A 14,931-nucleotide genomic window follows, 5' to 3' on the forward strand; every position below is an offset into this window, starting at 1 on the left:
AATGAGATGGAAACACACTTTGCGCTCTTATTATGTGATAAATGGGATTTTCACGTGTTATATCTTTTTCTACAAAAAATATTTTTAATTGTATTTTTTTTTTTTTTTTAGTTCTGATGATTACAGCAGTCATATAATTTCTCCCCTTTTGCTGGGGGGGAAAGTTTTCAGTCTCTCCTGACAAAAAAAAAGGCAGGCTAATTGCATGTCAATAATTCAATGCTTAATTTTAATGACCAGGATAGTTCATTTATTCTCCGTCTAGCCCGCCTGACGATGTGATTAATAGGGATGAAAGATAAAGCTCGCAGAGGGGGGAGAGAGGAGAAGGAGAAAGGCGAGCAGGGAGATAATGTTGGGGATCTGCTATTCTCTTCCTTCCTCGACCCTTCCCGGATGGCAGGAAGGTCTTGCAGACTCCTGAGTCGACAGTTTGGGGGAACGCTGCTGGGCCACATACTGAAGAGGAAGAGGAGAGCAGTGAGAGCGGTCAAATTGACATATTCTCAATAAAAAAAATTTGAGCCCTTTATGTGGATCCTACGGAGCAGTTGGCCCAATGAAATTTTGAGGAAATATCGACAAGTTTTGTTTTGTTACATCCAGCAAATCCACTGTTGATCCCAAATAATCCAAAGCAGGATGCAAGTTTTTCTTATGCTCAAAAGTAGTATACTTTTTTTATGAACTGACCAGCAAAGGTTTAGAAGTGGAAGAACCCCACTGAGGATTCTTCCCCACCCGCACTGGAGGGAGATGAAGGCATCACAGACCACTCCTCACAATGAAAACACTTCCTCCAGGCCTAATGGCCTCTGAGCCACAGCTTTTGTCCCCTGATTAGCCAACCTATTCAGGGCTCAGCCCCCTAATTGCGTAGCCTGTTTAGCTACCCAGTATTACAGTAAGAATTAATGAGACACAATTACCGCACCCAGGAAATCTCCCGTCCCAGCGACCACTCCGATTTGCAGAGGAACCTCGCTGAATAAAACCTCCTTGAGCTGAGAATTCAACCTACTGTCAAAAAAGAGGGGAAAAAAAGAAAAATGTGGAGCACAAGGATTTTTCACCCTCGCAGGAGAAGAGATACATGTATTTATTCGAAGCTATCTCATAATTAGGCCCTAGAGTGAATGAGTGAGTGAGGGAGAGCAGGGGAGGAGATGGGAGAAGGAGAGCAGAGAGGGTGTGGGGGTGGGAGAGAAAGCAGCGTTCAATAGCAAAAAGGCCCACAGATACAAAAGGCAGAAGAATGACAGGCACAAGAGTGAAACCTGCTCAGAGAAACGAGGAGGAGGAAGAGGAGGAGGAGGGAGATGGAAAAGATGGACGAGAGGGTGAGGGGGTGGGGGGAGTCAAACGCAGATTCAAACCTACAGTTTAGCTGCAGATAGCGTTTCATCACTGTGGCTTTGTGGGAAGAAGCCCGGGGTGAGCAGCTCAGTCAAGGCTAATGGTCCATGGTGACACTTTAAAGAACCTTTGAGATGGGATGGGACAGTGGGCTCCCTTTCAGTCGGGAGCCGAATATTATTGCTCAGAGCCAGCACACGATCTGTGGGCACAAACAAACAGACAACTTTCTGCAGTCCTCTCCTTTTTTTTTTGGGAAGTTTGGGTTAAGGTTAGTGAAAATAATCAGCATACAGTAGAATCAGCATTTGCAGTGTCCTCAGTGGATGGTTTATGCCATCCATGTTTCTACTACCTGAACTCGAGAGAATTTGACTTTCTTTGCATAAGGAGAACACGGATGAAGCGTGACTCCAAGCAGGCAGCAGTATGAAATAAAAACAAAACTTTTTGAGGTTAGAGTAAATATGAGAAATGTATGTTAAGCTAACGATAGCTACAAAGTGTTCAAACTTCAAACCAGTTGCTTTAGTTTTGTAAAAGGAATAGTTTAACATGCTGGGAAATTCTTTAGTTGCTCAAGATTGATAAATGAAGTCAACAACGAAGTGCCAAAAAAATCCATCATGTGTATTTTGACTTAAGCTAAGTTATCGTCCCTTTCAACAGAACTAGCATACACGACTAGCATATGCGACTAGCATACATGCATATCACCAAAACCTAACATTTGTGTCTATTAGGATGGAAAGAAACCAGAACAAATTCAGGGCGAGCACACTAAGTGAAGACACAAAGGCTTCTTTTTTCCATGATTGCTTTGTAACCCAAGAGCTTTTCTTGTTGTAAGACAGCATTGCTAAGTGTCTCCGCTTTTAGAGTCATCTGCTGTATCAGTGTAACTATCAGCTGTGTCTGCTGTAGCCATGAGTCCTCGAACATGAGCGGGCTAGTCAGGTAGATAAGGGTTGAAATATTCCTGCTGCAATGAACATGTACATCAGAGCCACTAATCAGCTTTCTGTCTAGAGCACTTTGCTGAAGAACTAATCAAACACAAAGCGTATTGATTCGGTGAAACGGTGCTGTTAGGGAGTGAGCGAATGTAAGGAGGGCTTTCCAAGTCCTCTTATGTGGTTTGTAAGTTCTGAATTTGCCCAAGATTAGCTTCCATGAAGAGGATTAGTACTTTTCTATGGAATATTTTCAGCACCAGCATAGTAATTTCAGGAATGTTCAGTGGGGCTTTCACAGTATTGTGTTTACTCACCTGTCAGTCTGTTTTACCCTTTCAACACACACACACACACACACACACACACACACACACAAACACACTTAAAACAACCCTTCCTAAGTGCTCACTGAGGCTGAGAGTTCATCCACTCTAATACCCACCTTGGTAGAAAATCTGTAACTTTTAAGAGATTTTTGGAAACACTGCTCGTGCATTTTTATATATTAACACTGAACAGACAGTGCTGTGTCATTGCTTTAGGAAACAATGACACAGACACCGCCTCCACTGGGTTATTCATATGCGTGTTTTAGACAATGAGAAGAAATTACATACATTGTCATTTAGTTGGGACTTGCTAGCTAAATGTAGTCAGAGTTGCATGCTCTAAAATGACAACACATCAGGTTGGATGTGCTCTCAGTGTTATCTGGACTGGGAGCCTGGCTGTCTCAGGCCAGCTCAGAGTAGATTACCTGAATGGCCTTTGTCTCCCCGTGACACCCCCTCCCCTTAGAGCAGGTCGCAGCCTGAAGCCATTTCAGCCTGGCCCTCCTCAGGTTACCCCTCTCTCAGATGATAGAGGGGAAAAAAGAGAAAGGAGAAGAGCCACGGAGAAGTGTAAAGAGAGAGGTCAGAGGCTCAGGTGAGCTTAGCGTGTAGGCTGTCAATCAGACATCACACGGTATATCTCGAGGGAGGTTCTCCCTTCCACTCCGCTGCTCTCCCCTCTCCTCAACCTTTGGTGCTCGCTTCACCTTCGTGTCTCTCACGATACGTTCGAATGATTCAGATTCATCCAGAGTTTTGCTTGTTAACATTTCTATTGGGGTTGGCAGATGTTACAGCTGTTATTGTCTAGCCAGGTGGGCTACGTGGTCCAGAAGTATGCTGAGTATGACTCAAGTCGTATATCAGACATTCTCTATGACAATTAACTTTGGCGATATCTGCATGTCAAATATACCACAATAACTGACAGTGTAGTATCTTTCCAAATGTGTTTAAAAAAATCACCACTAATTAGTTTGAATAGCTAGCAGGTTACACAAAATAAGCCACACTGTAATATGCACTAAAAGCCTGGTAAGAATGTGGTCTCAGCCCTCATGTTTATCCTGCCTGATAGCGTAATTAGTTAAACACCCCAGTAAGCACACTCACGTCGTCTGAAGATGCCAATCTCAATGGTGTCACAGGCTGATAAATACGTCCTCAGCCAGCACAAGGTGAGATAACATCAACCGACTGGAGTCGAAGCAATTATTACGCTGCGCCTTACCTGTCTGATGCAATCTGTGCAAATAAAACAAAAGTGCCCTTAACCAGGAACTCGATTCACTCCAGTAACCTAATTTCAGCAACACCATCATTTCAGTTGATCCAATTACTCGTTGCTGGAGCGGCGGCCCTCGTAACGTTAGAGGTGAAAGAGAGTGTCAGGAGGGCGCTTTAATCTGTTGCTGCTGTTGCATGTTGCACAGTGGAGATGAGCGCGACCCTTAGAGCAGTGTGGATGCTCTTCCCTGGATGAAATGTAGTCAGTCAGCGTTCCTGCTGGTGTACTTTACACCCACTGTGAAACAAAGCCAGTGACTGTGACTGTTTGAGCACAAAACTGTTTTCATTATTAATTCATATTAATTATTTAGCCAGAAATTATATGCCTGTCAGTGCTTATATCATGGGGGTGGGTAAAGCTTGTCGGGATGAGGGGGCGATCCTCTCCACAGAGAGATGGAGAGGCGGGGAGTTTGTAGCAGATAAGGTCATCAGTGTCCTACTGTCTGGCCTTGGGGAGTCTGAGTTTTCTCTCACCGACACACATTTGCACAAACACCACCCACCCGAGAGTCGGTCGTGCCCCCAGCTTGTCGCGGATGTTTGTCAGAGAGCTTCAAATAGTAATATTCGTTCTGCCAGGAGCTGTCTCCCAAATAAAATCTGTCTCGCAGTATCCAATGTAAGCCCAGCACAAAGGTTAGATTACTACTGTAAATAAAGCCCACGTCTACATAAATAAACACGTCTTAATCAGACTGCTAATGAGCAGGATGGGATGCCCAGGATAGCTCGCTAAGGGGCACCGTTCGGCCTCTGATGTGCACAGCGAGAGAGATCAGGGGGGTTTGATCGGAGCTCGCCAGGACCGAGTCGCAAAACTCTGCAAGGTCATTTGTGTTTTACACATCTGCTACCTCACTGCTTCTCCGTCTCTCACCTTCTGGATATGGTTTCCCGCTTCCCTACCTTGTCGTTTTTCTGCCTCTCACTCTCTCCCTCCTTCTGTCTGGCGGTCATCCTTGCCCTCGCCATCTGTTTCTTGGTATGCCACACATGGAGACGGAGGGAGGTGGGGACGTGGTGCTACAGAGACGAAAAGTGAGGAAGGAAAATGCCGTGCGAGCATCCACGGATATTTGAAGAGCCTTTGGAGCTATGCTCTGGGACTGCTTTCACAGAAAACTGCATATTGAAGTCTAAGCTGGAAATATTAAATTATTCCAAACTAACATGTAAGTATGACAGTTTGCTCATACCAGCCACTTCAGCTGATAGCTATCTAGGCAAAAGCTTATCTGCACACGCTAAAGAGATAAATATATAATATATAAATATGCTAAGTTGTGTGTGGGCATGCCATTACCAGCAAATAAAGATTTACTTTATTTCTAAGTTTAAAGATTATTACTTTTGTCCAGGCTGGATGTTCTCTGATGGATTTTCAAGAACCCATGCACACTTTCTGCCCTAATGGGACACCAGCAGCTCTTCAGGAGGTAACAAGGAACACAAATCAGTCCTGTGCATTTTACTTTCAACTGTGCACATGTTAAAAATCCTTCAATTGATCCAAAATGCTGCAATAAGAGTACTGACAGGGACTAGAAAGAGAGAGCATATTTCTCCCACATTGGCCTCTCCTTACTGGCTCCCAGAATCTAATCTAAAATCCTTCTTTTCACATACAAGGGCCCATCTTATCTGAAAGATCTCATAGTACCATGTCACCTTAACAAAGCACTTCACTCTCAGACTGCAGGCGTATTTGTGGATGCTAGGGTATTATAAAGTAGAATGGGAGGCAGAGCCTTCAGCTTTCGGGCCCGTCTTCTGTGGAACCAGCTCCCAATTTGGATTCAAACTCTACTTTTAAAATTAGGCTTAAAATTGTCCTTTTTGATAAAGCTTTTAGTTAGGGCTGGATCAGGTAACCCTGAATCCTCCCTTAGTTTTGCTGCAATAGGCTTAGCCTGCTGGGTACTTCCCATAATGCACAGATGAGTCACGTGTTTCTTCTTCATTCAGCTCTTTTCTCTCCTTGTGTGTTTATACCCCACTACTGAATTGAATCATTACTAATTATTAAACACTGGCTCTCTTCCACAGCATGTGTTTTTTTCCTGTCTCCCTCCCCTCACCCCAAACCGGTCACAGCACATGGCTGCCTGGTTCTGCTGCAGGTTTCTTCCTGTTAAAAAGGAGTTTTTCCTTCCCACTGTTGCCAAATGCTTGCTCATAGGGGGACATCTGATTGTTGGGGTATTCTCTGTATTACTGTAGGGTCTTTACATTACAAAGCAAATACCTTGAGGTTTCTGCTGTTGTGATTTAGTGCTATACAAATAAAACTGAATTGAATTTGCTAAATTCACCTCCGATATTTGAAGTACGGCATCGTGCGCTTGTGCAAGAATCAGGCAAAATTAGCTCTGTTCAGTAATGTCAGGCTTCTGTGCCTGGTGATAGAGCTCAACATGACATCCTGAGATTGTCCACAGACAATGCTTTATTAGCTTATAGCAGCTGACATGAAGACGCACTCAAACTTTGAGCTGAGGTTAAAGGGCCGCAGGTAGAGGTATACCAGGACGTACTCAAAGACTGCATGAATATTAATGAGACAAGTTAACTAGCAGGAAGCGCTTCGTCTTCCCTCCCCGTAGAATTGAAGGCAGACACACTGTGACCCCTGCGACCCCCCCTGCAGCGCGGTCAGAATCGGCCCCGAAGCAACCGGGCCGCTGGTCTGCTGCGTGTTACTACTAGAACAACAACAGCGACAGGACACAGACCACAGAAAAATTAAATTATCACCTCCAGGAACCACATACAAGTGTTCCACCCCGCGTGCTGGAACCAGATGGCAAGTCTACCTGCTTAAGTGTCACCCATGTGTCGTCCCCGGCGCGCAGGCCTCATCTCTGGTTACACCCAGGGTTTAAAAAAAACATCCCCTCCCACTATTATATAGGCTTGTGTGTGTGTGTGTGTGTGTGTGTGTGTGTGTGTGTGTGTGTGTGTGTGTGTGTGTGTGTGTGTGTGTGTGTGTGTTGCCAGAGTAGGCGAATTCTCTGTGGGCTCACTTACCTTTCTGGATGGAAAGAGCAAGTCACAGGCTGTTTTACAAGAGGGGAGATAAATCTAACAGGAGTGTCAAGTATCAGGTGTGACAGCAGCCAGCAAGCAGACCTCTGCTGGCTGGCCAGACTCTCGTTGCATGGGATGGCTTAGAACAGCAAACAATAACTAACACACACTCACTTGGCTGAGGGACAGAAGCCTAACAAGTTCTTTGGCTGCAGGGGAATGGTACAGAGCCATCTCACAGAGACAACGCTGGACTTTTAATTAGCTGAGGAAGGGGAGAAATCTGTTTTACCTCCGAATTTTACAGTTTTACCGATCTACGCAACAAGATTTACTCAAGATTTACTCAATTTCACTTTCTGGGTCAAAGAATAGCAACTGTGTTGGATCAGACTATAGTTTAGGATGGTTACAGATGCCCCAAGCACATAACCATTTACCCATCACTGACATTTATACTACAGCAGGTTTGTGTACCATTTTTAAATATTATAGAAGGTGCAATAAATTCAACTGTTATTAGGTACTAAACTACTTTCCACTTTTTTAAAATCATAGAGATATTTTAGCCAAATAGTATTTACTAATTTTAATCTTCCGAGATGAGAAAAATCCCTTAGGTTGCTGTGTGTGATTATAATGTCGCTGTCCTGTGAGAGATATGTCACACATCAAAGACATCAAAGACTTTCTCGTGAAGGATGGAGGTAGGGGAATGCTAATGCAAGTTTTAAGATGTGGTTTGCTTTGGACATCAACCAAATGTGGTTAGGCTAAAAATAAACGCTAATGTTTTCTAATAGGCCATCGTGTCTGCAGATGTAAATGTTAATGTCTTTAATCATTTCAAAAAAAAAAAGAGGGGGGGTTTATTTGTCCAGTCTGCTGTTTTACATGTTAAAAATGTTACTACACAATCTGGCAACCCAAAAAGCTGTAGTTATGTATTATAAAACATTTATAATGCAGTGTGTGTGCATGTGTGTGTGTGTGTGTGTGTGTGTGTGTGTGTGTGTGTGTGTGTGTGTGTGTGTGTGTGTGTGTGTGTGTGTGTGTGTGTGTGTGTGTGTGTGTGTGTCATCATTCTGTCTGTAAACACAACAGCTCAAAAGGTTTTGTATAAATTCTGATAAAACATTTTTTTTTAGGGGTGTAGAGGGGGATCCATTCAAATTTGACTCACATTCAAAAAGGTCTTGAAGTCTGCAAGTGTGCTGTGTGTTGTCAACATATAGAAAGTACTGTATAAAGATTTAAATATGTCTCATTTGACCTCTATAATAACATGGGTTTCTACATAACAAAAGCCTGCACTTGTTTTTACTGCAGTACAAACCTGAAGTATGCTGCACAAACTGCACAAGCTGTCAGACTGTACAATCAAAACTGCTCCCAGCAAACATAGAGGTTTACATCAGCGCTGTAACTTGCACTATTTTATCAACCGATTCACACTATAACCAGGGTTTGCCTCTTAACTTCATTTAATATTATTTAATTTAATAACGGTACACTACTCTGTTTTTGGTAACCATTGATTATTCTATTCCAATATAAACTGAGCTGCCTTGGTGGAGATTTCCTCTCTCTGAATGCTTCTTGTTAGGAAATGAGTTTTGTTTATGGGGTTAAAAGCTTTAAACGTGCATATATACAGCAGGATCTCTTTCCACTCTACCAAAAGCTTTCACTGGAACTATTTGTCCCTGCAGAGCGCGACTCCTGCCTTTAAAGTGCGGACATCCTTTGGCTCTTTTGCGTCGTTGCCTCTTGTCTTTCACCAAAATCACATCGCAGGCTGTCGGGGCGTATAAATATAATTGAACTATAGCAGGAAATGAAGTTTCAAAGTTTCCTTGTGGTGTCTTGTTAATACAAGTTGTGATTCTCTCACTTATTTGATAGTTTTCACCCTTCAGGGGCCATAGGGAAGGATTTACAGGGGCCTTCTGTCCTCCCAGCAGTAGGTTGATTAGAGGGGCCGGCTGTGTTTGTTAAGATAATGGGCCCTAGGTGAGTTAATTCACAGGGTACACGTTGCACACTCTGTCACCTCAGGAGTGCCCCGGTGGAAACTGGGGGGGGGTTCAGTGGCAGGGGCTAGGAGCATGGTGTCCAGCTCTCTCCAAAATCCCCTCACTCAGCCTCGCTCCGTCTCCTCCAGCTCCACCTGAAAGTGATTACCAGGCCAGCCATGAGCAAACAAGCCCCATATGGAGGGGCTAGAGTGGGGCCGGAGCTGGAGCCTGGGGAGCCCTCCTCCACCTCTTTGGAAAGAAGAGGCCTGAGCAAACACAGCTAATGAAGTCTTAACAAGCAGCCCAGGGTTAGCGCGAGCCCGCTAAATGCCACCGAGGCTCTTGGAATTGTGTCCAGCAGATTGGCTAAATCTGCTCGAAGCTTTCCTTTACAAGATAAAGTTGCATTAGCATATCTCCGTCTCACCATCTCTGAGGTAAGTCCAGGATTTGGCAAGCAGTCGCACTCGATGGGCTCCCTTTCTTCAGCGGCAGCACTTGACACTGACGGACAGAGCGAGGCTTTAAACTGCACGCATTAACTCTGGATCTTGACATGATTGTGGATTTTATTCATTGGTCACAGAGTGTTTTTTCAAGGCTTCGGTGTGGCGGCGGGGAGATTTTCTCACAGCATGCATTGCAAACAGGACACAAGTGCACTTCCTTCAGAGTAAATCATTATCTCTGTCCACAACGCCCTCTCTCACCCTCATCTATCCTCCCTCTGCTCCCTCCATCATTCTCCCACACTGTGACCAGCACCTTACCCTCACTCCCTTTTTTTTATTACGTGCCCATTTTCTTTTTTTCTTTCTCCAAAGTTTATTATTGGGAAAATATCACACCGTCCATCGTGTGCACAAACGTACACTTGCATACCTCTGCAGAGCTGCCAGCTCAACTCTTGTTTCCTAATCAAAAGCAAACAGCCATTAACAGAGCTCCTTCCTTGTTATCTCACACCGGCGACTCACTTAATCAGTCTGTGTTCTCCTGATGCTCAGCTCACCCAGGCTTGTGTTATCCTTTCAGTGAGTCGAGTCCATGTGTGTGCGTGTATATTTTTTTAAAAGTTGCCTCAAATGATAAAGACCTGGCTCCACTCCAAACACAATAAACTCCAACACCATGACCACCACACACCAGTCCCAGCACACACACACAATGCTGCATTATACTGGGATGGGAAACTGGGAAGATGATGCTTTAAGAAAAAAAAAAGAGTGAGACCACACATTCACTTTTTAACACTCAAACTCTTGCTGGAAGTGTGTGTGTGACAAAAATGCCAACTCAAAAGCACATCTCCCTTGTTTGTGAGATGGAGATCAAGTTTCGAGCAGATGTGCCGATCACATGTCTAGCCTTGCCTGCCTCTTTGGGGGTTTTTTCTTTTTTAACAGAAGCTGTGCGGTTTTCCATCTTCTAGACAGTCGGTTAGAATGATGCCACGGTTAAATTAAACTGCACATCAGCGGAAGTCACAGGAATGTAAAAAACAGCTTCCTAAATGTTACAGAGGTCTTCGCCTTGTGGTGCATTTGAGAGTAAAGTCATCAGATGGGGGATTCCAACATTTATCTCCTGCAAGAACATCCGGAACCTGCCCTAGCTAGCTTTAAATCCAACATATCTAACATTTAATCTTGATGCTGTCATGTTAAATGTCGATTTTTGTTCATATTTTGCAAATATATTTGGTATTTATTTGGACACAATTTCAGCGCTTGCAGGAGGTTGTGCTCTGACATGAAGGAGCTTCTTCCATTCATGCACTGATGTGTGAGGGAGCATTAAGTTTGCCTACCTTGTATACAGTTGAGCACTTTCCTCTGTGCAGTGCATTTGATTTGATGTGGAGCAAGTCTTTAGAGAAGTAACAGAAACTGTGTGCGGAGAGAGAGAAAAAAGAAAAAAAAGATTCACTACAATGAGATTAGCGTCACATTACTACAGAGACACCCCCCCCCCCCCCCCCCCTTCTCCAGACAGGCTCGACAATCATGTTAACACTGATATGAGGGCTCTGCCACTGTCTCAGCGTGCTCATGCCGCCCGGTCTTTGCCTCGCGCAATTACGCCTCCCGCGGAGCTCTGTGCGAGCCGTTAAACGAAACATTAGCACCTCATTTAAAAAATAAAACAGCTTTTCACAAGGACAGACAGCTCCCTGGGTAGTCTTATCATGCGCAAATTAGCCAATTTACCGAACCGGCCCCTCTCTGGCAGACACAAAAATCTGCAGCCAGAGGCATCCTCCCCGCGCCTGGTGTGCGTGTTAACTGTTGTTGTGACGCTATCAAAGCTGGTGTGTTGAAGGAAAGTTACACGACAGTGAACGCTGGAGTGATTTTTGAAATGTGTGTTAACGCTCTTGTTTTGTGCTTGTTGTGGAATTCTTTTGACTTTACTGCGTAGACAGAGTTTGTTTGGAGAGCACTAGCAGCTCTGGGAAGTTCATAAAAATGATAAATACAGGACACAAGGTGCACAACTGTGTCACGCAGGTGGCTTCATTCATTTTTAAAATATGTCTGTTTGGTCTCAGTGTCCGAGGATCCACGGCTCTCGGTAACTTCGAGCATCACTGTCCTGAACCCGGAGTCACAAAACAACTGGCGACACTTCTCTGATTATGAGCTATACTTTAGGTAAGGAAGCTTGAGTGATAGCTGGGAAGCCCCGCCCCTGTCTCTCTGTGATAGGAGCAGGGGCTCCGGGGGTGTGTTCAGCCGGGCTCTCGTATATATCGGCACCGCTTCGCCCACAAGCTGATGTTTTGTATGGGAACCAGGAGAGAGGTGGGACAAGCCGACTGAATGTGGTCGCTGTGTTTTGGAGAAAGAAAGGAGGCCCACGTTCCCCCCGCGTGCAACGATCGGACATTACTTGGGGTTTTTCTTTTCTTTTTTCCTCTTTGGATACTGACAGCAGCTTCCAGAAGAAGAAGCTGGATTCTCCTCTCAGCCATCTTGAGCTCCGCTCTCCGCCCTGTAGGCTCCTTTCTCTCCTCCTCCTGCTCCTCCTCAGCCTAAAGTAAACAAGGCTTGCACATTGCTCGCAACTCCGTGCAAGATCCCGAGAGAAGCGAGATGGGATCGCCGCGCAGCATCTAACCGGGCTGGAGGCGAAAGCAGACGCCTGAGAGGATTTATCGCCGTTTGCGCCAGAGCAGAAAGAGAAGGACGCGACGCGCCGGAGAGATGGACCTGTTTGGGATTTATCTGCTCCTCTCGCTCGTTCTCTTTCCGCGATCCAGCTGCACCACAGCCAAGGAAATCACCTGCCAGGAGATAGCCGTGCCTCTGTGCAAGGGAATCGGCTACAACTACACGTACATGCCCAACCAGTTTAACCACGACACGCAGGACGAGGCGGGACTGGAGGTGCACCAGTTCTGGCCTCTGGTTGAGATCCAGTGCTCGCCGGACCTGAAGTTCTTCCTCTGCAGCATGTACACGCCGATCTGCCTGGAGGACTACAAAAAACCTCTCCCCCCGTGCCGGAGCGTGTGTGAGAGAGCTCGGGCCGGCTGTGCGCCTCTCATGAGGCAGTACGGATTTCCCTGGCCGGACAGGATGAGGTGCGACCTGCTGCCGGTGCAGGGCAACCCAGACACGCTGTGCATGGACTACAACAGAACCGATTCAACTACAGCGTCCCCGGTACTCTCCAAACCCACCAACCACCCAGGTAAGGGTTACAATCCGCCGAAAAATAAGCCCGGCAGACCCGGCACGCCGGGGAAATACAAGCCGCCCGCCGCTCCGTGCGAGCCGGGATGCACATGTTTGGAGCCCATGGTGCCGGTGAACACGGAACGCCACCCGCTGTACAACCGGGTCAAGACGGGGCAGATCACCAACTGCGCCATGCCGTGCCACAATCCCTATTTTACGCACGACGAAAGAGCGTTCACCGCTTTTTGGATCGGACTTTGGTCAGTGCTGTGCTTTGTGTCCACCTTCGCCACCGTGGCTACTTTCCTCATCGACATGGAGCGCTTCAAGTACCCAGAGAGACCCATCATCTTCCTCTCGGCGTGTTACATGTTCGTGTCGGTCGGCTACATCGTCAGGCTAATCGCCGGGCACGAAAAAGTGGCGTGCAACCGGGAGTTCGACGTGGAGCACATCCACTACGAGACGACCGGCCCCGCGCTCTGCACCGTGGTCTTCCTCCTTATTTACTTTTTCGGCATGGCCAGCTCCATTTGGTGGGTCATCCTCTCCCTGACCTGGTTCCTGGCGGCGGGGATGAAGTGGGGCAACGAGGCGATCGCCAGCTACTCTCAGTACTTCCACCTGGCCGCTTGGCTTATCCCCAGCATGAAGTCCATCGCGGTCCTGGCGCTGAGCTCCGTGGATGGAGACTCGGTGGCTGGCATCTGTTACGTGGGGAACCAGAACCTGGACAACCTGCGGGGCTTCGTCCTCGCGCCTTTGGTGATTTATTTATTCATAGGGACGATGTTCCTGCTGGCTGGATTTGTGTCGCTGTTCAGGATCCGCAGCGTCATCAAGCAGGGCGGCACCAAAACTGACAAACTCGAGAAGCTGATGATCAGAATAGGCATCTTCACGGTGCTCTACACGGTGCCCGCCACTATCATAGTGGCCTGTTACTTTTATGAGCAGCACAACAGACAGAGCTGGGAGGTCACGCACAACTGCTTTAACTGTTTATTAGAGCGGGACCGCAGGACTCCGGACTATGCTGTTTTTATGCTGAAATACTTTATGTGCCTTCTAGTGGGCATCACGTCCGGGGTGTGGATCTGGTCTGGGAAAACTTTGGACTCTTGGAGAACTTTTTGCACCAGGTGCTGCTGGGGCAGCAAAGGCACCAGCGGCTCCATGTACAGCGACGTGAGCACCGGACTGACGTGGAGGTCGGGCACAGCCAGCTCTGTGTCTTGCCCCAAGCAGATGCCACTGTCCCAGGTTTGAATTGGAGTGGGTGGGTGGGTGGGTTCACTAAAAGCAGCTTATGGGAACTGCTAATTGTTTTGGGAGATAACCCATCACTCCAGGTGTCGAGCAATTTGCATCGTAATGAACTGAGAATTGGTTGAAACAATGTACCTGGCATTCACACAGGTTAAGCCCCACACACGCCCCCTTTCCTGTTTATATGTATTAGAGGTACAGAATGAGGCTTTTTACACAATGTGGCCATTACCTGCTGGGGGCAGAGGTTTTAGTTTCTAACCAGCTTCACACAAAGAGCATTTTTGGGGGGATTTTTATTGCTATTTTCTCTACACAGTGCTAGATAACGTTGTATAATCTCCAATCTCGTCAAAGATGGTTTAAATTAAGCCTTAACAGTGCCCAATAGTTTTGTTGTTGTTTTTTTTAAATGGGTTGTTGATTTTGTAATTACAAATGTATTTATATAAAAGTTCTGTAAAAACAACAACGGAGAGAAAGCGTGTACATATGTGTATAAAAGAAAAGTTTATAAGATATTGTAAATTTGTATAAAGTGTAGATGTTTCTTTTGTGAAGAAAGCAAATATGACCTTTATTTTGACAATAAAACCATTTGACAAATCTCAATATCTGTGCAGTCCTTTTGAGGATTTCTGTGTGCCAGTCTGGGCAGCCTCATATCTTTTTTTATTTTATTTTTTTTGTTTTTCGTGGTTCCTTATGGTCACCATGTTGATGATGGCAGCTTTTGAGAGTCCCGGGTAAAAAGGAAGCCCTTTTAACCATCAGAGACCGGTAATTAGAGGCAGGGGTTGAGTTGGAGCATCTCCATAATTGTTAAAAGTCCTCTTCACATGCCTGCCGAAGCCTGCTTTCTTAATTTGGTAAAAGAGGGAGTGGGTGAATGGGGGGGTATAAATGCAGGGAACGGACCCTTTTCATCTGGAGAAACTTTGATCTTTCTTTCTTTTTTTTAACAGCCTAGAATAAAGGTGGTGTGTATTACGAGTGT

General features: G+C 45.8%; 1 protein-coding gene across 1 annotated transcript; it reads left to right on the forward strand.

Annotated features, from left to right (window-relative positions):
- The first annotated feature begins 11,762 nt into the window (after positions 1–11,762).
- fzd8a (frizzled class receptor 8a) lies at positions 11,763–14,546 on the forward strand. The gene has a single exon (XM_080864521.1). It carries the CDS (start codon positions 12,189–12,191, stop codon positions 13,932–13,934), a length of 1,746 nt encoding a protein of 581 aa, XP_080720647.1. The 5' UTR covers positions 11,763–12,188; the 3' UTR covers positions 13,935–14,546.
- The last annotated feature ends 385 nt before the right edge of the window (positions 14,547–14,931 follow it).

This window comes from Rhamphochromis sp. 'chilingali', assembly GCF_963969265.1.
Source record: "Rhamphochromis sp. 'chilingali' genome assembly, chromosome: 18".
Classification (NCBI taxonomy): domain Eukaryota; kingdom Metazoa; phylum Chordata; class Actinopteri; order Cichliformes; family Cichlidae; genus Rhamphochromis; species Rhamphochromis sp. 'chilingali'.

Bases quoted from the DNA above. Each gene is read 5' to 3' on its own strand.
- fzd8a (XM_080864521.1), top strand. From the start codon at position 12,189: ATGGACCTGTTTGGGATTTATCTGCTCCTCTCGCTCGTTCTCTTTCCG.